We start from the raw sequence: 23,432 nt of genomic DNA on the forward strand, positions 1-23,432 counted from the left end.
TGTTCTTTTTTTCTATATTTATGGCTATTTTTTCACATGATAAGTTTTATTTTCATCGTTTTTCAAGTCTGAAATTATTTTTTTGAAAAATGTTAAAAACATATGAAAAAATTAATTAACAAGTTGTTATTATTATCATATTTATATATCTAATTTATAACGTCGTGATCCAATCTGATTTTTTTCCCATTTAAACTTTATTCTTTATAAAACACTAGGATTTTGTTTCATGTTAGCCAGGTTGTATTAAAGTAGGTATTTTAATTATTTTTCTTTAACTAATTATAATTTACCTATTATATTATAACCTTAAAAAAATATATAATTAAATATAGAAATTTAATGAATCATTATTATATGTCCAATTAAATTTTATTATGTTGAATTAGTGGCGATGGCGACGGCATTATTAAAACCCGAAGAGTCCAGTAAGGCCCAAGGGTGCGAGCGTGCGACGCATGTTGGCTCTTCGTTTCATGTCCCTGTCTTGTCATTGCAAGTCTCTCCGCACTGACTTCTTGTCCGCAGTTAAGTTCTAACAAAACTGTCTCCTTCGCTGTCCTTCTGTGTCTCTCCTCCTCCTTCCTTTTATTGAAAAGGTAATTCCTTTACTTCTTCTTCACCCAAAATAATCAGAAGCACTTATACGGAAAACAGTAGTAGTCGGTGTAACCTCAAAAAGTCCATCAATGTTGTTTGTATGCAGTAAAAGAAAGTACTTATGAACAAATTTACTGCCTCTCTTAATTTTGGAGATTTGTTGTTGTTGGATTGTTGTCGTTGTTCAGCTCATTCTTGTTAACTTCTAATTTCTAGAACTGCAGTAAGTTCAGCAAGTGAAAATGGGGGAAGAAACATGTGAAGATTGCAGAGGCTGGGAAGAGGAACTATACTGGACTCATTTCCAGTGCACCCATTTTTTTCAAATTCTCAGTGCTGGTTTTGATCATCAGCTTGTAAGTGTTCTTTGCTATGATCCCATTTTATTTTTATGGGTTTAGGCTTCCGGGGTTCTCTCCTGATTTCGTGTTGTGTTTTTGTTTTAGGCTTTCAGGGGTGGTTCTGTATTTTGCTTTATTAAAAGAACTTTATGGTTTATCTGGTTTTGGATCGCAATACTTGCATGAAAATGAGGTGGAAAGTCTTGAAATGAGCAACATAGTCTGCTCTTGCCATAATGTACTCAACTCAACAAAATTTTACTCATAAAAAAACGTTCCTTTACTTGATTTCGTGGTCCCTTGCCAAAAGCGTGTAATCCTGCATGTTGATAAGTGTAACCTGATTCACATCTTAGTCCTTCTGTCCCTTAATTGAACCAGGTTGTGGATATTCTTTTCCCTCTAGCCCCCGTGACTGTTTTCTTAGCTTCCTTGTAGACTTCATACGCAGATTTTAGCACTTGGATTCTTGGGCTATCCCATTTTGGCCTTAATAAATTTGAAGTTGTGGAAACGTAAATGTTCATGTGATGTTATTTTACAACTAATATTTTTAACTTTCACCAAGGATATGGAATGGTATGTGATCATGGCCGACACATTTTTTTATTCATTATGCTAAATTATGTTTGACCACATTGCCTCTTTTTGTTTAAATTGCAGCCGATCCCTGAAAAATTTTCTAATCATTTGAAGAACAAACTGCTTGAAAACGTGACTCTTAAAGGTCCTAGTGGCAGCACATGGCAAGTTGAACTGACTACAGATGATAACACCATGTTTTTCAAACATGGTTGGGAAGACTTTGTAAAGGACCATTTTCTGGAGGAAAAGGATTTGTTGATCTTTAAGTACAATGGGGAGTCATATTTTGACGTTCTAATTTTTGATGGACAAAGCTTCTGTGAGAAAGCAGCATCGTATTTTGTCAGAAAATGTGGGCACCGAGAAGGCGACAGTTTTGTCCAAACAAAGAGGAAAGCTGTAGAAGATTCTGTTGAAGTTACCAATGCCTGCCCCCATAATGGTCTTGGAGGCACTCCAGAGAAATCTGCAGATGGTTACATTTACAAAACTCCTGTAAGAAACAGTGTTGTCTCAAAAGCTATTAACAAAAAGACTCGGAGGGAAGTCAAGTTTAGTAAGCCTATCCAAACTAGGAAGAGAGTGAGATATGAAGGACCTTCTTCTACTGCCGAGGAAATAGAAACCAAGCCTGGTAAGTCTAAGTTTCTATGCATAATGAATGAATAATGGTTCACTGCCCTTGGGCACTCACTAGACTTGTTCGCATAGCAATCTACTGGTGCTCCGGCTGTAAGAAGTATTGCCGGTTGATCCAACACCTTGCTAAGCATCCTTCTTCTAAGCTTGCCTTACTAATGTAAAATAAAATAAGCTGCTTGCCTTGTCTTTTTTTTCTTCATTGTTTGCTACTCCTATTGATTAACTGACTTTGCGTTGAAGTGTATGGTCGTTAATGAAGTTTCTTTGCGTTGCTAGATGCATAGAACTGTGCAGTGATGGGATGCCTTGCCTCTTAAATTGTTATGGTTTGTGAATGAATCAGATGTCCAGCATATACCTATCGGCACGACATATGTATCAAGTAGAAGGATGGTAACAGAGCAAGACAAACTCAATGCATTGCGGTTAGCACAAACAGCACAAACCAATGAGGGCTTCGTTGTGGTTATGAAACCCACACATGTATACAGGAAATTTTACATGGTACAAATATCTTTTTCAGTTATTGCATGTTCGAATTTCTCACTATTTTATCTCCCTGTCCCTGTTTCTTTTTATCCAGAGGTAAGTGTCAATTGTTTCCATTGTCAGGATTGATTGGAAGCTTTGAAGTTTGGTCTTACTTGTTATCCTTGCTGTTCTGCTTCATTCAGGTAATCCCTTCAGCATGGTCAACTAGACATTTCAGAACCCTGGAAAAAAAAGTCGTGATTCTTCGTGTGAAAGAAAATACATGGAACACCAACTTCTTATATTATAAATCCAAGAACAGTGGAGGGCTTTCTTCAGGGTGGAAGAGTTTTGCTCTGGATAACAATTTACAGGAGTTCGATGTGTGCCTCTTCGAACCTAGTGGCACAATGAACAACTCTTTTGTCTTGGATGTTAATATCTTCCGTGTTCTCTAGCAAACTTGTCTTCTGCGGATCATCAGGGGATGAAGCTAACTCACACCTGTTATCTGGGAATGAAAACTACTCAAATCTTGTTTCAATTGAGTTGTTGACTGATGTAGAGTTTTCGCTAAGCTTCGGAGTATTGTAAACTATAACTACTGGTGACTTGTGTTCAAGTTTAATGTAAAGTTGGCCATTAGAACTCGTATTGCTGTTTTGCCATGACAACTCGTTCTTCTCATGATCCATGTAAACCATATGTATATAGTTAGATTGCTTCTGTTCTGTTAAATCTATGTCGGGCCTTTGATGACCTGTACGTTCAGTTATGATGGGTGGGATTTGCCTTCTGATTAGATTTCTGTTGAGGTTTTATCCAGTAATCAGGGAAAAAAAGAAATGAAAAAAGAAAGGGAAAGTACAACACCTGACTAGCTTTGCCACGCTCATCTTTCACAAGTGAGAAGAATTTGTGCGGTATCAATGGAGACCTCTCACAATAGCTTGGGCATGAAAGAATGGTGGGCTGTATTAGCCCTCGTTCACAGCTATGTGTTGCCAGTTCATATACTGGGTTTAGGGGAAAGGGGCCAAGGGCTATACCCATTGAAGTCTCGAACAATTAATTATACATTACGGGCTATTATTTCGACAAAATAGGTGCCGTGTCACGAACTCTTTTATGGGCTTGCATGGTCTACAGGATACAAACGGTAGCATCTGTATTTGCGTCTTTTCGGCTCTAGTTCCCTTTCCCCTTATCGGCCTTCAATAAGATGCTTACCCATTCAAGAGTCTCTTTCGAGCCTAAAAAAAAGATCCACTTTTGGGTCGGCTCCTATATCTCATCTCAATTATGTATCAGCCAATCATATCATTTCTCACCTTATCCAATTTCATCCCTTTACAATAACTTTCCTTTGTGCCTTCCTCTTCTTGTTTGCAAGCTTTTCCAATCCAAGATACAGGTGATCATATTAACCGCTCTACTTCATTCGAAGGTTTCATAATCTAAGTAACCTCTAACTTGTGCTCATTGCAGACATGGCAACAACAGCCGCTGCCTTTAGTCCTGCAACAATCACTGGTGCAGTCGTGGATTTTGGCAGCAAGATCCCCAAGAGAACGAACAAGGTGGTTTACATGGGAGGAATGAATTCATATGGGGGTCTTAAAGCCCATAACAGTGTGCTTTCTCTGAACATGCCTGTGTCCACTGAGCAATGCTTTGCAAAGGTGGTTAGCTCACTGAGAGCAGCATCAAATGGGAAAGGAGGAGGTGGAGGCGCACTCTCCTCTAAATGCGGCGATGCGGGTGAGATATTCAGGATTGCTGCAATCATGAATGGCCTTGTTTTGGTTGGGGTTGCTGTTGGGTTTGTACTCCTCCGAGTTGAAGCGTGGTATGAGGAAAATGAGTGAGTCTTTTGTTTAGTTAACTAGCGAAAGAATTATGTTCGGCTAGAGTCGCTAGACATTGGTTGATTTGTCAATCTTTTACATGTTCTGTATAACTTCAAAACTTCTGGCATACCTTGTTTTAGATGTGAATCAATGTAATCCTTTACCCGAGAAAAAAAGATGATCAATTACCCAGTAATGCAAGTTTTGTTATCATCCTGAACAATCAAGGCTAAAGTCCCATTTCATGGTATTGAACTAGTGAAATAAATGGATGCCAAGGCTTCAATATCAATCCTTCCTCGAGTCATATTCGGACAAGGAAGTCCCAAGAAAATATAGACAGCAACTGATTCCATTGTGTTTGAATCACTAATAAAAAAACGCTGCTAATTTTTTTCTGCGATTGCAAAAAACGGAGTCACAGTGGAAGTCAATTGTTTCTCAGTAATTCCTAGAGGTTAATATAGAAGACACTGCAATTTAAAAGCAACACCACAACCTCCCGGGGCAAAAATTGGCAGTGATAATTGACAGTAATATGATCAAGGAATTCCTTCAATATGCTTCAAGAGCTTTTCTTCAGCCAACTATCTGCTGTTGGAAAACATACTGGATTTCCTCAAGAAGAGGGTCTCTGACATGCAGAAAAGAGTTGCCAGCTAATAAAAGCCATCACAAGAGATGTGAACAGTTCAAAGCCTACAACCTTTGGAAAATGCCACCCCAATCCTCTTCTCAAGTAGCTGCAAAAGCCATAATTTAGCAAAATAGATGAAAAACTAAGCTCTTCCAGACGCACAAGAGTGGAACCATAAACATACAAAACACATGATGCTTTCTTTGCTAATCATCCTTGGGTTGTAATGAAACTATAGGATGAATTTCATTACACTTGCAAAGAAAATAGTTTTCAAGGAGAAAGGATATCAGACTTCTAAAAGGGTTTTAAGAAATATTAGATGCGTGGACCTAGAAGCATCCAGTCTCTCTGATTTCAAACACACTTAAATTGTAGGGTGACTGTTGAATCTAACACATTCCTAAATTGCTATAAAGTTTTAATTTAGATTGTGTAAAAAAAAAACACACACACATGCACAGACGACCTTTTGGCCATATGCTATGAACAACAGGTGAGTAGCAGACCTTGTAATGGATGGCATGGTGGCCACAATTCCTGCGCATGCGTATATGATGGGAATCAAAGTCTTGGGCTTAGTTTTCCGAAGCCACATCAGAGATCCCAAAGCAGCAAGGGATATACTCAACACCTGAAATTCATTGAAGAGAAAAAATTCCACAATGAGTATCAGACACGTATAATCCCATTTTTCTTTTTTTTTTCTTTTTGAAGTTCCAAACTAATCTCAACAAATGATATGAAAAGCAATAAAAGAGATCAACAAGAAAATAGACGCACCAGGTTTGCATTTGCTTCAAGGCCTTGCAGAATGAAATCCCATGTGAATTCTAGTCCTCTAGCTCCCACCCAAAGAGGTGCCAGTTTATGTAAAACAGAATCAGCAAAAGCCCACCCTGCAAATGAGAAAATTGTGTTGTTAAGTTAATGAGGATTAAGATCGCATAACCAATGTCAAGCGAAAAGAAAAGGACGATGATGATTTCATTCACTCCTTTTTTCAAGCAAGCATGAAGAGAAGAGATTATGACGATGCGCAACTTATATAAATATCGCACCCTTATTATATTCCTTATCGTTTACATCATCACAAATCAATTATAGTTTTATAAATTTTTGTGTAAGAAAATCCTAAAGTGGTTTGAAGAAATTCCCAAGTTTTACGATCAACGAGAGGAAAGGGTCAAAAAATGTCCATAAAGAAAAAGAGGAAACAGTCTAAACACACACACACACCCCCTTTCTTCTTAAAGAAGTATACCAGAAGTTGAGGCCATAAATTTTCAAAGAAACTATAGCAAGATATAAAAGAATCTCATGTAAGATTATGGGGAAGAAACTAACAATCAATTTAACATTAGAAATCAGCTTAATTTTTTTAGGGAAAAACATGCTGCCATTCAAATGAAATGACTCAGACAAGTCAAACTCACCAAGTCCAACAGCTTGAAATTTATGATTTTGAGATATGTTCCTGTGAGTCAACTGGGTCAAGGCAAAGTAAAGCCCAGCAACATCTATAAATCCAATCAGTGCTTTCAGTAGTTCCTGCATATAGGTGGGGTTGGTGACAAGTGATTCACATATCAGAATGCACACGTTATCAGAACAGAGAAGAACATTTGATAGTAAGTGGAACTAGCACGAAAGGAAGGTTCATTTACACGTTAGACACCTCACGAGTCAAATTCAACAAAATGATGAATTTCAAACAAAAAACTAGAGAAAAAAACATCAAATTCTACATCATTTGATTTTTCATACACCAAACTTGATCAACAGCCGCGAAAGAATATAGTAATACAACAAAAAGCTTCTTATTTGTTCATCAATAAGTTCGTTTACAGAAGGGTTGTCATACCTAACCATATAAAATGCAAGGGTCGACATAGAAGCATTTTATTTCCACTCTAACACCGTCCGGCCTTCTTATATATACATCAAAACTCAGCTAATACAAAAAAAATATAAATTACTCCATCTCAACTTCAAAAATGTTAAAAATAAAGCTATGTAAAGAACCTGATACGGATCAAAGCTATCATTCTCGGACACCTTAAGAAACGTTGCCAAGCAAACCAGCTGCCAACATACATACAAGAATCTAAGCTAAAAGACACCAACCTTAAATTCATAAAATAGAAGTAATAATAATTCAAGAAATTACAGATACTAAGTAACTCTACAAACCTTAACTAGAGCAGTTCCGAGATAAACAAGAGCAGCTTTAATAGAAGTACCGAGCGTGTCATACTCGGACCTGCAAACATTAAATTTCAACAAAAGTTAATAATAAAAAACAGAAATTATAATGGGTTTTTAAGGAAGAAGATTATTCGAATTTAGGAAGGTTCTTTTCAGAGAGAGGGGTACAAAGGAGTGGCGGAGTAATAGACGGCGTGGGGGCCGAAGGTGAGAATCGCGCAGTTGAAGAAGTGAAACAACGTCATCTCTCTGTTAACTTCTCTCTGTCTCTCTTCGTCTCGGAAGAGAAGTGAGAGATCCAAAGTGAATCGAAGAAGAGAGAAATTTGGAACAGAGGAGGATGAACAAGCAATTCACGGAAATACCACTCGGAGCTGGGCTTGGTTAAAGCAGAGATAGAGATAAGATCAGAGTTAGAAAGGAGTAAAGGACCTGCGTGTTGGGCCATTTGAGCAATTAATTCGACTAGTCTTGGGCTTGTATTTTTCTCATAACCGTAGTCGTCCAGCCTGGAAAAATATAAAACAATGGTACATGGACGTTTGTGAGTTTTTTTGCTCTTCATGTGAACCATTGGGCCTCTGACGTTTCTTGGAATTGATGGATCCAAACGAGGGTCCATTTAAATCTGGGCTAAATTTCATTGGGCTTTTGAAATCATTTTTTGTATAAAAAACCGAGACCCTTTTCAGTATCAAACACACCTTTGCTATATTTGTGAGTTCCCACTGGATCATCTAGGTTTACTGTAAAGGTTGCACATGCATAGCTTTACACGAGGCACAAAGCCCCTCAATAATAGAGTTTTAATTTTTAATTTTTTTTTTAATATTAACTTAATTAGATTGAAACCAAGTTTAATCAAGTTAACCACGCTATGGTTTTTTTTATTAACATGGATGTTCAAGCCAGTTTGTATGCACCTCGACTAATCTCACGGGCCCTGAAGTTAATAATCATATAAGCCTCCAGTACCCTTGAGATTTGTGGGACTCTTACCGGTGACCTCTAGAAAATAAACTCAAATCAGGTTATGATTTAATAGTATTGAATCGAGCTAATATCAAAACCAATTTATCTTAAAATCTATTCTAGATTGGTTTCAAGTCAGTAAATTCTTTAAACCGATCCACCAATCAAGCCGAGTTTAGCAAATATAGAATTGATTGAATACATGGACCTTGATGCCCAGGACATTGCTACCAACCATAAACTATTCTTGTTCTGTATACTGCCAGTATTAGAACTTGACAATGCCATCCCAACTGTATCACACCAGCTACCGCCTAATTTTTCCTTCTAAAATCAGATTCCAGGAATGTCTTATATCCCTAGTCCCTATCTTTGTTTGAATAATTTCTATCTTTTACTATTCATCTTTCTCCAGTTATTTTACTGCAACCTCCTTTCCAGGTTCCACTTGGTTGCAATCTGCAAAATGTGATCCTGTCATGTGTTATTCGAATTTCTCAATTGAACAATTTTCCGCTTGTTTTCTCTCTCAAAGTCTCTATTTTTTTTTTTTTTAAAAAAAACACAAGATATTTTGAATTAGCTTCCGCGAATTAGATTCAAAAAGCACTTTTAAAATTTTTAAAATTAATTTTTTTATGTTTTTGAATAGTTTTTATATGCTAGTGCTAGAAATACATTTCAAAAAATAATTTTTATTTTATTTTAATATATATCAAAATAAAATTACTATAATTTTAAAAACTATTTACGTTCTTTGACCCAGAACCAGACATTTCCATGACCTGAAAACCAGCCTTTACACATGGTTGATTTGCACCTTGCAGCCCGTGGTCCCAATAATTTTTTGTTGGCAGGATGGTTCAAACTCGAGACTTGAAGAGAACGAACCCCAAACCCCAAGTAATACCCGACAAGACCGACCTCTTCAAGTTCTCTCAAAGTCTCTAAATTCCGAGCACATTTTCAACCTTATCGTAAAGCTTTGATCGTGGCCGGTAGGTCTTTTAGTACGAGAACAACATCACAACAACCAATTTCTTTCTTCTTCAAAGAAAGATTGTTCTTTTTAACTCGGACCCATAAAAAAGAAACATATTCATTACTTTTTTGTTTTCTCCAATGGCCCATATGAATTTGGACAAAACATTCTGGCTAGAACGAAACTATTTCCAAGCAGAAAAGGCGAGTTCTATCCCTAATAATAATACTCGACATATCATTTTCATATTCATTTTGTTCTAACAATATTGTTAAATGAGAATCATTATAATTAACATAACAAGTATTGTCAAAAGGGAATTGGGTATGGAGTTCAAACCATTATTATATATGTATTCTACGTCAGGCAGAAGTTTTATTCCTGGTGAAAGAGAAATCTATAGGGATTTATTTGTTGATGTAGACATAAAGGGATTCGGTTTCTTCTCTATATATTCCATGAATGAGGAGCTTTGAGTGCTTGACAATTGACAAGCAAAAGGGCATTCTCTCTATCAATGCAAGAAAGGGTCAAAACAAGGAAGATATTGGGGGGAGATGCATCATTGAGCTTTGGACAAACTATAAAAATCTAAGCTTGTGGTCCATGAGACAACTATCAGGAAATGAGAGTGCGACAGAGTCACGAGAATATTATTAAACAGGCACCTTCCTAAACATGTAGAAATGGAATTGATCAAGGAAGCCAAAACAAAAGATAAATACAAGGGGAGAGTATGCAAGCGATTGGGATGGGTATATCTTTCCATAGCACTCGCTACAAAACTTGGTTTCAAAAATCCATTTTCACCATATAAGTATGTGCAAAAGTACATTAGATAATCTACCATGGATAGAAATCTAGGAAATTGAAAATGATAGAAAATGACAAATACTAGTTTAGTAGCAACTTGAAGACACAAATGCTAGGATTTAATTTTAGTTTTTGTTTCAATGATGTTCACCAAAATAATATTATACTGTCTCCTCCCTTATGGCCTCCTCGCATATTCCCCAGTGAAAATACCATGGCTTCAGGTAATTTCAAGTAAAGCATGGATTGATCTATCAGCTCATTAGAATTTAGTGGGACAGTATTAAAATTAGTTTAAATTAAAAAACTTCAACTCGTCTAATCAAATCGAGTTGAATAACTCTACGTTTCAAGCTTTAGTGCCCAGTCTGCAATTCTCAGCAACAACTGATTGGAGGCACATGATCTATTCTGGATGTGGGTCCTGCGATATTAGGTACAATATTTTCGTTTGCAGTGATCTCGATCAATAAATTGATCAAGAGGGTTGCTGAATTTAGAAGCTATATAACACCCCCCCCCCCCACCCCCCCCGTACGTACACCACTAGTAATTATAAGTAAAACACAACTTTCTTCACTCGACGAATCATGCACCAGACATAACCTCTCAACTTTTTGTTTTTTCAGAGATTGGTTCTTAGACTTTTACATCACACGGCCCGGCCCGGCCCTGTCAAATTTAATTTTCATGGCTCCACTACTTGCAGTTCCTGCAAAAGATTAATAAAAAGAACTGTGCATGTACCTTCTTCTCTGCATTAAAATTCCAATAAATTAAATTGATGTCGAAGGAGAATGGACTGGTCTGGTTATTGATGTTGGCAGCAGGAGTTTGGCACCTATCCATCACCTTCAGTTCACTCAACCCGGTGAGGATATATCGGGGCTTTCAACGTAGTCAATGTACTGTGGCAGTGGGAATGTAAAATTTGTGCCTGTTGTTCACATCTCTCTAACGAAATCTCATTTTCACCTGAGCAACCCCATCCGAGGAGAGAAAAATTGGTAAATTTTCAGGGGCAAAGAAAAAACAACCCTTCTCTAGCTACGGCTAAGCAGGTATAGGTATAACACCTAACTCAAAACTTACATAATAAATCAGGTAAACATATCTAAATTTTAATATCTAATAAAAAAAACCCTGTTTTTTCTATTTACAGTTTTCCAACTAGATTCTGAGTCGCAAAACACTGCATCAATCTGCCGACGACTGGGACATTCCAAGTTGCAAATCACTGGACCGACCGACCAGGACATTCCGAGTTGTAAATCACTGGATCAATTTGCCGACCGACCGGGACGGGTCTTATTATACTACTAGTGAGTAGTGCCAACTAGGATCCAATATGCATTAAATGGCTTGACCGACCTTGTAATTGCTGCATAGTCTTATAATTTCATTTGAAGTAGAATAGCAATAATTATCTGTGGCTAACATTAATAAAATTGACTGGATGGGGTCGAATGAGTCGTAAGATTCATTGAAGATATTGTGTATGTGTCCCCACCCTTCAATTATTCTCTTGCTTCTCTCCTATTCTTGTTCCCTTTTTAAATAAACAGTCAATTAAGTAATCTAATAGGTCTTGACTCTGCAGTAGCCTCGTCCTGTGTATCTTTTTAATTGTTCACTTGCTAATTTAAAACCATGGTTGGGGATTTTCCGTAATTATATAATTTGAATTTATTTATTTATTTTTCATTTTTGCCTTAATTTGATAGAGAATTTAGTTGTTGGACCAACTCTTTGGAGACATTTTTTTTTCTTTCCTTTGGGTTTTGACCCCATTAGTACCCAACAAAAACTCACTCTCTGGAGATTAAATAATTTGTTGTCACTTTGAATATCAGTGGAGGCATATATATATATATATATATATATATATATATATATAGGGAGGCATCTATGTAAAGTGATGTTGATTTGTACTGTGTTAATTTTTATTTTTTAAAGTGTTTATTTTTTATTTTTTTCATTTAAAAAATATTAAATTAATATATATATATATATATTATTTAAATAATTTTAATATGTTAATTAAAATTTTTTAAAAAAGAACATACAAAACTCTTAGCACTTAATTCAAAATTTGCTAGAAAAATAGACAGGATCAATTGGTTCCGATCGAGGCTGTCTGACTTCGATCTACTTTAAACCAATTCATTGCAGATAAATTGACACCTTTGTACTTCATCATAGGTATATAATTGCCCACTAATTGCTTGGGGACGGATGCCCTTGCCTGGTCCCTGAAACTGCCATGCTGAATTTCTGATCATCTGTTCTGGTGGCGCGTGGGTACCTGTGTATCTTCATTTGTGATACAAAACGTTGCTTTCAATTATGCTCCTCCAAAAGAGTGTCAAGTGCCCCTTTAAGTTCACCAATAAATAACTTTTTTTAGTATTTTGAACCGAGTTTGGACCATGTAGTAGTTGTTAGCTGTTAACATTGACAGCCATACGTCTTAATTCTTTACTATTTTCATAAGGGTATCTTTTTATCTTGATTTGACAAATACCATAATTATTAAACTTGATCAATTTGATATGTCAGTATGTAACTTGTTGGCTTTAAGCTTTATTCTAGCCATATTTTTTATTTTTTTAAATAGTAGTGAATATTGACTTAATTGAATTTGAATGACTTAGTCAAACACATTTGATATTCAATTGAGTCTATTATATTGCTTTTTTTAATTTTTATTCAAAATGATAATATTATTTCAATTTAATTTTTTTAAAACGTTGTTTCACTAAAACAAGAAGATTTAGGATTGACCCGACCAATCTATTACCGGGATTTTACCTGATCCGATAACAATGGGTAATACTCCTAAAAATTAAAGACAGAGAAATTCTTCCGAACCTGCTGCGAAACAATCTGGTGGTGGAGGGAATTAGTAAAACCATGTTCATTCCATGCATGTCGTGGAGCACGTCAGCCTAAACTGCGTTGATTTCGGTGATTCCATCCTTTTTTATTTTTTTTTTCTTTTTTGTCTTTCTCTTCGATACTCGAGGAGTGGGAGAAGGTGAAAAACCAAGTTTCAAAGCAACCCTGCCAGTATTCTGATCTCATGAATCACCATGAACAAGCTAATATTCTTCCAAAAAGGCATGTAATTATTTAATCGTATCAACAGACAAAAAATGGGTTTGTAATTGAAGTCATCATCTCTGCTCAAAACCAAAAGTGAACGCTACTCAATTGCTGTCCAAATATGCTCATTAATTAGGCAACTGATCATATAAGAAAAATACCTGACACTTTAAGTATTAAACAAGGTATATATCATTTTCTATATATATATATATATATATATATATATATATAGCTACTCATCGCACGATAATTTATTTCAATTTGCACACATATGTCTGTCCTTGCTTGGTCTGCACTGATCAAAAACCCATTCAGCCATGTTTCAGTGATCAAAAGGGTGGTATATGGGGAGCTAGGTACCTTCATTACGAATTGCTGGTCATGGGTACCCACTAGTCTAAACTTTAGCTTAATTTTGTTGCAATGTGAAAAAGAATGGAGTCGTTTTCTGGGAAAGATATAAAATCAATGCAAAAGCTTTTAAATATAGTAGTATACGAGAGAGAGGTGGTGCATGGGGGGTAGTTCTTATAAGACAAACACATGGAATATGGAATATAGCCGTAGCATTTGACAACATTACAAGAGATCCATAGAGAGACATGTTGAGCGGATATTACCATACTACAAACTGATTATTCAGTAATCCGTATAAAGAAAGATAGAGAATTTATTAGCCCGAATAAAGTAACACAAGATATACAAAAAGATTTCATTTCCCGGTGAATCTAGAGCGCATCAGGCGCTGACCATGGCTTCGAAAACTATAATTTAGAAATGATGAACACTTTCTAGTAATCATCTTGTTGTTATTGCCATCAAATATTCCCATAAACAAACAAACTATGAAAAGCAAAGCATGGGTTTTCGAGCATAATCAAATAGAGAATTCAGCATTTTAAACGGGGGTTGGAGAAAAGTAAAGAAAGAACAAGAGAAGAGAACAAGAGAAGAGACTATATAACCTAGACAAGGTCACGTCCATAAGTCACGTGATGGGAACCCCATGTTGACGCCGAGGAATATGGTATGTTTTCCATTCTTATACTATATTTCTTCCACGCCTGGGGAGGGGCTCCACAGCTGGGTTTAGCCATGGAATATTTGGACATGGAGAGGGAATATTGGAGGTAGACAGATTAGACAAATACTACACGGTGGTCATGAATTGAACGTTAGGGCTGCACTCCGTTTTCCATTTCTCACCTGCCACGCGCCTCTTTAATTTCTAAATACCAAGCTTAATTTGCCGTGCTCTATACCCACCAGGATTTGTTTTTATGTACTCAAATCATGCCCAAAATTTAATGGCTAGATTTTTTTGTTTGTTTAATTACAAAGATATTGGACTCCTAATCAAATAAAGAATTAATTATAATTAGCAAGCTAAGTAGTGTTCTTTTTATTAGATTTGTAGTGCCAGCTCTTGTGTGTGCTATTTTATTGCTAATTCAAAAAACAATTATCTTGAATATAATTACTTGAAGAATATTATTGATATATACATTAGTAAGATCGATTTTTATTCAATCAATGAATTAGTAATTAGTGTCCCCAAAATCATACACTGAAAACTTCTCCGATCGTTTAGATTTCCGAGATCCATTGGTAATATTAATTTTCATTCCATCAATGAGTTTTTTTTTTTAAAAAAAACAAAGATTAGGCTTACTTTTAAATAAAACTTTTTTTTTTATCTGGACCAAGGCCCATCACTTATTATCCAAAAGGAAGATTTTATTTTTCAATTTCCCATTACACAGGCAAACTCTATTCCTCTCCCGGTCACCATTTGCTTTCTCATTCTTTTTTTCAACGGAGAAATCTTATTTGAGTTTGATCATACTGAGGCCACTATTACACAAATGAAAGACTTTTGATCTGTCAGCACGAAAGTTAATTAAAATTTTTTATTAAATAAAAAGATTGACTCAATTTTATAACAAATCTCCGATTCAAGTTAAAAATTATTTCTAACCAACTATTTCTAATTTTTTGTAGTAAAAGTTCAAAAACAACCTAAATAATTTGTAAAAGTTATATAAAAATAACCTCACTATTACCACTACAAGCAATGTTTTTAGAACCAAACTGGATAAGGAAGTAGTTAAGGAGTTGGATCGTGGTATTTTTTGGTTCAATCGATGGTTTATTGGTTCAACCAGTGATTCAATGCCATATTCTAGGTATGTTGTTGTTGATGATAAACTGATACTCGTATTGCTAAAAGGAGATTGTATCTCAAAAGCTGTATACATTACAATAATCATAAATAAAGCAAGAGGGAGCCATCCAATAGCCATGTAAATTATGTGATGATAGCTCCATTCAACCCAACAAAAGTACCCACAGACCCAACATCACAGTAATATTAATGTACAAACGCATAAACTTGATACCTAGCAAGAACTTCTAAATTATTATAAATTTGGAAAGAAAAAAAAAACAAGATTTAAGGAAGCCCGCGTGTTGTTTTAGGAATAGAAATATTAAATGAATCATTTTATTTTTTATAAGGAAACATTGCAGATGACCGCGATACATAGACTTCAATTCTTGTGATCTTCGATTTTAGTATGAAAAATATGAGAATCCCACGATACTATGAGATTTGAAGAAAAAAAATCGCAAAAGAGATGCATAAGAGTGTTTGGGAGTGTGATAGCGGTTGTTTTTCAAAGTGCTTTTCATTTCAAAACACATTAAAATAATTTTTTATTTTTAAAAAATTATTTTTGATATCAGTATATCAAAATGATCTAAAAATATAAAAAATATATTAATTTAAAGCAAAAAAAATAAAATAAAATTTAAAATTTTTCAAAAATACTTTCCAACCGCAGTGCCAAACACTTACGATAACTTTTAGATTTGAGAGGTTTGTTATTAAAATGATGGAGGGTGAAGATATAGAAACCAAACCGGTTAAAATATAGAAACCATGGTTATTTAACCCGGTTTAATGGATAGATTTAATGATACAAAATATAACATCAATCAGGTTTTATTTTAATTGTTTTGATATTAACTTAATAAAAACTAAAACTAGAGTGACATAGTAACACAATAAGTAAATCAACAAAGTAAAAACTAATAATTTAAAAAATTTAAAATAAAGTCGTTTTAAACAAAAATAATATAGATAGATACTGATATAATGACTTGCAAAATAATCCTATAATTCAATGATAGGAGCACTAAATTGGATCAGACCCTAAATTCAGTCTTCTATTTATAAAAGAAACTACATTTTTTTTCTTATAATCGAAGCAAACAAAAGCTCGGTTGGTCGTACAATAATTTTGACCCAGGTTTTCATGGGGGCATTAATTGGAGAAATTAAAGCGCGTGGGGTATCAACTTTTTTTTGGAAATTTAAAGGGAAAGTGGGTCAGAGAGAGTTTTGCATGTGGGTCTGCGACCCTGGTGTCGCCGGACACCCTAGCCACTCTGACACCCTTCTTCTCTCACAATTCCCCTTACCGATTTCAATTTTAATCCCTCCTACTAGACTAGTATATTTTCCTGCTTGAAAGGGCCTTCTCACGTGTACAGCTCGATATTTATCGACAATTTAGTTGCTACGTGCGCACCGAGGCTAGAAGAGACCTAAAGAGAGTCTTCCCCTTCCTCCTCGTGGCTTATCTTGTGTCCATTGTGAAGTCGGACAAAAGACAAACACTCGATTGACTTGACTCGATCGAGCTGGCTAAATAATGGTCGGTTTAGGCAAAGGGAATTAAGATTGGGTTGGAACTGCTAGAGCAAATTGTGTTCGATGTTTTCTTATGCAAGTCTTTGCAAATGATCAAAACCTTAATTAATTGATTGTGCTATTCTTTTTAGAGGAAGGAAAGGGATCGGTCGTGCTAATCCTTACCGTGTCATGATAATGACTTGTATTAATTATTTAATTAAGTTTGATAAATTTCCATTGACGTCCTCAGAAAGGAACATCTAGTTCTTAAATTCTCGAGACATTGTTTAGCTTTTAATTATGTTTCTCTTAATTATTAATTACACAAAGATAAATGCAGGAAAAATTTATGATGCATAGGAATAACTAGTGGTGGCATTTAATTATATATTTTACATGGAGGAGAGAGGAAATCAAATCCAAAATCCATTAAGTATCAGTTTATTTTGTGTAATATATATATATATATATATATATATATATATATATATATATAATGTTTCCTTGTAAAGTATTTTTCAATGGTGAAGGAGAAAGTGGTGGGGAAGGTATTTGGTGGCTGTGGTGATGGTGAAAGATAAGGTGATTGTGAGATGACCATGGTGGTAAAGAGGTGGTGGTAGTGAGATGAAGGTAAATGTTAAAATATTTGGATGGTATTGTAATATAGATTATTGTTCATAAAATATTTTGTAGAATTTCATGAGCGAAAAATATTTTTCATCCAATGAACTAAATTTGAAAGTTAAATATAGAATATCTATATTGAAAAGTTTTCTTGTAAAATATTTAATGGAAACAAAAATAGAAAAATATTTTCCAAAAACAAACACGGAAAATCTAAAAAATATTTTCCAGTAAAATATTTTATAAAAAAAAAGACTCTAAAAATAATAAAAATATCTCTACGTTACTTTTTTTCCTCCTTGTATCTATATATATTTTTTAAAAAATCCGGGGAAATAACTAATGCATAAACTTTCTAATAAAAGAATAAGCATGGAAGAGGCCATAATTGCAGCTTTTGAACACGAATTTTTTTCATTATTATTATATTTTTTAATTTGGGCCTGCCAAATAAAACAGGAATATTCTCATTGAAGCAAAAGCTCACGGAAATCACCATTGATTAAATTAAAATAAAATCTAAAATAAAAATCTTATAGAGGAAACATAAGGAGGGAGTAGCTCTAGGGAATCTAGAAGGGTCACGATCCATCAACGTATAGAGATGGTGAGAGCTAGCTAGAAAGAGAGAGATAGAAAACAAAAAAGAAAAAGAAGAAGAAAAAAGAATTCATCATCAATTAGACTCACTCAATTCCCTTCCAATAAACCTTGACAGTACTTTTTTTGTTATCTCAAATTCCATCCATTTTCCCTGCAAACACCACCATTAATATATCCTCTGCAAAGCTCCCTTTTATTCATTGTCAATTATAAAAGTTAAGGCAAGAAAAAAGGTCCCCTCCTCCAGCTCTCTCTGAAGAAATGTCTCTGACCTTTCTGCATCCTTAAATACATAACTTTCTCTTTTTTCAAACTTTTCATCTAGGCCATCATCCCCGGAGAGACTGTGTTACTTTCTCTTTTCGTTCACCTTTTTTTAATCTCTCTCACTACTACTCTGATCACTCTCTGCAATGCCTTCAATCACCTCACTATTTATACTTCTTTCTCTGATCTTCTATTGGATCAACCCTAGAGTGATCCTACTGAAAGAAAGCTAGCCTACTGATCATTTCGAGTTCTCTCTACTTTAACATTTCTATATATTCATCTCTCAACACCCATGCAAATCATAAGGCACTCATGATATAATCATTATATAATCACAACGACCCATTTTCTTTTCAAGCTGCTTATCCCCATAGCTCTTCCTTCAAAGATCTCACCTATTCACTTGCTTTCTGTTTTACAATTTCCTTATTTGTACTATTTTAAAACTCTTTCATTCTATCTCCCTTGCCACTCCCAAACCTGGCTTAATTTGATATATAGATCCCCGTCTTCTTCATGTTCTCAAGTTCAAAACACATAATTATGAGAAGTGTATCACCTTTTCCTGATCTTTCACTGCAGATCAGCCCGCCATCAGTGGAAGCTAAAGAAACGGGCTATGATGGAGGATTAACAAGAAAAGCCCTTTGCAGTGATAGGAGCTCAACTACAGATTCTGGTAGTAGTGGAAGTGATTTAAGCCATGAAAATGGCTTTCTCAATCAAGAAAGGAGTTATAATCTTGGTCCTAGTGAACCAACTTTGAGCTTAGGGTTTGATATGGCAGATTTGAGTTCTCAAACACTTCAACTACCAAGAAATCTTAATCACCACCACCACCAACCCCAAATCTATGGGCGTAATTTCAAGAGAAGTGCAAGAATGATTAATGGAGTGAAGAGAAGCGTAAGGGCTCCTAGAATGAGATGGACCACAACTCTCCATGCCCATTTTGTTCATGCGGTCCGGCTTCTTGGTGGCCATGAAAGTAATATTCTTAAAAACTTGCACTCACTAGTACATTTCTGCATCTGAAGTTTGTTTCCTGTGTTTTTCCTCTTCTTAATTATTTGACACGATAGTAGAGATTATTTGTTGATATAAAAGAGAAGAAGTTTACACCTTCTCTTGGCGAATATTGTTACAGGAGCAACACCAAAATCAGTCTTAGAGTTGATGAATGTGAAGGATCTTACCCTAGCTCATGTGAAGAGTCACTTGCAGGTGGGGTTACTGTGTTGAATCTGCATTGCCTTGAATTTGTGTATTTGTTAGTAGATTTTCAAGATTTTTCAACTTTGTTTTAGCACTTTTATCGTTACATGTATCTGTGTATTGCTGTGACTAATTCGTAGTGGGGAGGGAAAACAAGGGGCAAGGACAAAAGGGCATCTCTAAAGTAATCTTAACAATGTGGACTTTTTCTCATTTTTCCTGTGGGTGTTCATGCAGATGTATAGAACAGTGAAGAGCACTGACAGAGGACCAGGTAAATTATATTGTCCTTAAGAACTCGATATTTACTCTCTTCCGTGAAATAATTGTCTTGCTAGAGAGAGAGCTTGGTGATTCAAGTGTGGCCAAAAACTCTATCATTAATTTGATTTACTCTTTTCGAGTTAAAAAATATATATGTTGTTGGGATCTGACTGACTGAATTAATCAGTCCATATATGAATTATTTTTCTGAGTGTCTGATAAAGCTGGAGCAATGGTTCAATATATGATGATTGCAGGTCAAGAGCTGACAGATATGGGTTTGAGCCAAAGGGCAGGGATTCTTGAGGTGGACGCTTTAGGTTTATCTAGTGGAAAAGCTGATGCCAACAACCTTCCTCAACCTCTCAATAATCCACCACCATCACCACCACCACCACCACTATCTTCTACACAAAAAAATCAAAGGTCACTTGTGCTTCTCCTTCCTCCTTATCTCTTGTTTCTTCTTTTGTTTTTTCACAATAAGGTGCATCTTATCCTCTAAAATTTTTTAAAACGGTAAAGTACAATTCCATATTCAATGAATGCATTAAATCAACGCAAACATATATACATGCACGCATTCACACAAATACCTTTGGTATGAACTTCAATTTGGTCCAACATGTTCTGTCTTAGTTATTCGTGTAGACAATAGGTTTCACTAATAGAGTCTCTACACAGATCATAATTAATGAAGCTTGCCTAGGGTTTCTAGGTTAAGTGTATGATTTACGTACGTGTACCTTTCATAGCAATATATACGCGCCCTAGCATGCTCTTCATCCGTTAGATTATGAATGTTTCTTCATCCCAATGTATGTAAAAAGTCAAGGGCTTGGTTGCAATCTCAATGCTACTTTATTCTAAGGGTTCTTTGGTTTGGTTTCCAGTGCACAACTCAGAACCTCAAATAGTCATGTTAACGTTTATAGTTCACCGAGTCATTAATATTTCATCGATGGCTGGTTTCTGTTGACTACTTATTCCCGTGGACAATCAATTCAAAACCAGAAGACTGACTTTTGCTTCCCGTATTTGAATCTTCAGTATGGATTAATATTTTTTTTCTGAACTATACAATATGACCTTATATCTGTTATCTTACTCAGGACATAAGAGAAATAAAGCAAAAATAAAATCAATCCTCTCTTCAAAAATTATACTATGTAGTGAAATTGCTTCTCTAGTAGTAGCTGATAACATAAAAGTATGATTTAACTTCTGGGATATTGCAGTAACTTTCACATCTTCTTGTTCTAAGAGCTTTTAATGCATATTGTATTCAACTTTGAACAATTTTTCTCATTGATTTTCCACTGCACATCAAAATCTTCCAAGTAGGTGAGCCTAGATATGCATACCTAAATCTCAATTGATTATATCATGATTTTTTATTTCCTCACATGTAGAAGGAAAAGAAACGAGAGAAAGGAGACACCTGTTTGGCTACAATTATTTGTTTTAACGTATTCACTAGTAATAATTAAATATTGATTTCTTGGTGATTTTTTGAACAGAAATTCAGGGCCATCATCAATATTGGAGGGAGATGAGAAAAATATATCAAGTCTTGAGGCTCTGACATATGTTAATGTCGAAGCACATGACCATTCTAAGGTATATGACTTTATCATCAAAAACAAAAAAATCATGGATTAGACACACACACACACATATCAATTATCTTCCTAATTAACTTCTAGCTGATAATATTATCTGTTTCTATCCTTAATTAGGAGGACGGACACGCGGAAGCCCTCCACATGGCTGCTAATTTGAAGGAGAGATTGGACTCTAGCTCCTCGTCATCTTCAGATATGTTGCTTAACCTAGAGTTCACCCTTGGAAGGCCAAGTTGGCAATTGGACTATGCTGAAACTACAAATGAGCTAACCCTTCTCAAGTGTTAATTAATCAGGCTAACAAACTATGAGTTTATGATTTATCTAATCCTCCTTTTAATGGACCACATATCTACTAATCTTTATGCATCTTCCATGTTTCTTGGATTCTGTCTCAAATGTGAAAGGGCGGAAACAAAAAAAAAGGAGACAACTTTATCATATGGTTAATTAATTGTGATAATGAGATTTTCCTTCCAACGGGATGCTCAAAAAACCATGAATTAATTATAAAGTAGGAGTAGCTTTCACCATGTCCTAAATCTCCACCCATCATCGTTAAAGGTTGTGCGTATATAGCACCTCTTAATCGAAGTGCCTAAGTTCTAACTGTCGGGATGTCCCTTGACTTAATATATCAGTGTAGATAAAGGTGTAAATATATTAGAATAATATGTACATATGCCTAGTTTATTATAACAAGATTGTAGTTAAAAAATAATTAGCATGGATTCATACATGCTAAATAAAAGATATTTTAGAAAAACTAGCGTTTAGACATGTAATATGAACCTATACACTCAAAATAAAAAAAAAATTAAATCAACTACGCTTAAATTAAAATAATGATACTTACTTTTTAAAACACTTTAAATTAAGTAATGAATATTTTATTGTTTTCAAGTATGAATCATTTATCCTTAAGATTTTATTTTTCTTTATCTGTGCAACTAGGATGTATACAATATACCTTTCAAGATTCCAACAATACCATCTTGGTTTAGATGCATTTCTAAACCAAGATCTTTGAACTAAAAAAATATAAAACTCAATTATCTCTCTACAATATGAATTCAAGCTCTAGATTTTAGTAGAAAACCAAAGTATAAAATGAGAATAAAACACTAAAACATAAGATAAAAAAAAATGTATTAAAATCTGAAAAATTCACGTGTTAAACTCTTCCTTCATCCCTTATGAAATTTAGAAGCTAAAAGATTGAAATATTAATAAGAGTTAATTGTCACCATTATCAATCATTGATTAATTATCATAAATTAAGAATTAAATCTAAAAAAATTAAAAATTCTATAAGCAAAAACACCAAGAGATTTTTTAAATTAATATCTCATTCACTCATAATTTTTCTACTTAAAACAAATTTACAACAATTATCACCATGGAAATATACATATTATAATTTTGGGACATGGTCTAGTTAATTTGTCCTTGCCTGTCCCATGCCATAGTACCCACGGAGGGTCCGGATTGATAAGTTACTTGGAGAAGAGACATCATTTACTTGTATGTTGAGTGTGCAATATTGTTCCGTCACCGGTGTATTTGACCTTTGATCAAAGGTAAAAAAATAACCTGAAAATACCTAAAAATTCCCAGGACCCATTGACCCGATAAAATCTGTCATAGTCATTGCCATCTTCGAGCGATGATACTGTGTGCAAAGAGGGGGGCCAAAATGGACTACTGTGCAATCCTTTGCATTTGCGTGTGCTAAATGTTTCTGCTTCCTTGAACTTAAGCTTCTTTTTACAAGGCAGTACTCAGCAGCAACAACGAAAGGTTTAAAGTTTGAATGGCCCTTTTGTATTGTGATTGATCCATCGAGGAAACAAAGCTTCAAAAGCATGCATGTGCATGTACTGATATATTGTCGAATGTCAAGGTGTATATGTATTAACTGT

General features: G+C 35.0%; 4 protein-coding genes across 7 annotated transcripts; 3 read left to right on the forward strand and 1 right to left on the reverse strand.

Annotated features, from left to right (window-relative positions):
* Window positions 1-409: 409 nt before the first annotated feature.
* Window positions 410-3,379, forward strand: LOC18104960 (B3 domain-containing protein REM16). Of its 3 annotated transcripts, none has more exons than XM_052447052.1 (5): window positions 410-715; window positions 817-956; window positions 1,605-2,160; window positions 2,512-2,672; window positions 2,843-3,379. In XM_052447052.1, exons 2-5 carry the CDS (start codon window positions 843-845, stop codon window positions 3,095-3,097), a joined length of 1,086 nt encoding a protein of 361 aa, XP_052303012.1. In that variant the 5' UTR covers window positions 410-715; window positions 817-842; the 3' UTR covers window positions 3,098-3,379. The 3 variants fall into 3 exon arrangements, with proteins under 3 accessions (XP_052303012.1, XP_052303010.1, XP_052303011.1); XM_052447050.1 differs by having other exon boundaries at window positions 410-599; XM_052447051.1 differs by having other exon boundaries at window positions 410-599; window positions 825-956.
* A 507-nt stretch (window positions 3,380-3,886) lies between these two features.
* LOC18104961 (uncharacterized) lies at window positions 3,887-4,712 on the forward strand. Its single transcript, XM_006374957.3, has 2 exons — window positions 3,887-4,053; window positions 4,128-4,712. The coding sequence occupies exon 2, from the start codon at window positions 4,130-4,132 to the stop codon at window positions 4,505-4,507; it is 378 nt and encodes a 125-aa protein (XP_006375019.1). The 5' UTR covers window positions 3,887-4,053; window positions 4,128-4,129; the 3' UTR covers window positions 4,508-4,712.
* A 150-nt stretch (window positions 4,713-4,862) lies between these two features.
* On the reverse strand, window positions 4,863-7,719 carry LOC18104962 (uncharacterized). 2 transcript variants are annotated; one of them, XM_006374958.3, is made up of 7 exons: window positions 7,503-7,719; window positions 7,320-7,389; window positions 7,152-7,211; window positions 6,563-6,677; window positions 5,910-6,025; window positions 5,636-5,760; window positions 4,863-5,232 (listed from the first exon to the last, which is right to left on the reverse strand). In XM_006374958.3, the coding sequence occupies exons 1-7, from the start codon at window positions 7,577-7,579 to the stop codon at window positions 5,109-5,111; spliced, it is 687 nt and encodes a 228-aa protein (XP_006375020.2). In that variant the 5' UTR covers window positions 7,580-7,719; the 3' UTR covers window positions 4,863-5,108. The 2 variants fall into 2 exon arrangements, with proteins under 2 accessions (XP_006375020.2, XP_024441263.1); XM_024585495.2 differs by lacking the exon at window positions 7,152-7,211 and having other exon boundaries at window positions 7,503-7,708.
* Window positions 7,720-18,195: 10,476 nt separating this feature from the next.
* On the forward strand, window positions 18,196-21,879 carry LOC18104963 (probable transcription factor KAN4). Its single transcript, XM_024584702.2, has 6 exons — window positions 18,196-19,394; window positions 19,554-19,630; window positions 19,859-19,895; window positions 20,143-20,311; window positions 21,406-21,505; window positions 21,625-21,879. The coding sequence occupies exons 1-6, from the start codon at window positions 18,923-18,925 to the stop codon at window positions 21,796-21,798; spliced, it is 1,029 nt and encodes a 342-aa protein (XP_024440470.1). The 5' UTR covers window positions 18,196-18,922; the 3' UTR covers window positions 21,799-21,879.
* The last annotated feature ends 1,553 nt before the right edge of the window (window positions 21,880-23,432 follow it).

Source organism: Populus trichocarpa, chromosome 14 (genome assembly GCF_000002775.5).
Source record: "Populus trichocarpa isolate Nisqually-1 chromosome 14, P.trichocarpa_v4.1, whole genome shotgun sequence".
Classification (NCBI taxonomy): Eukaryota; Viridiplantae; Streptophyta; class Magnoliopsida; order Malpighiales; family Salicaceae; genus Populus; species Populus trichocarpa.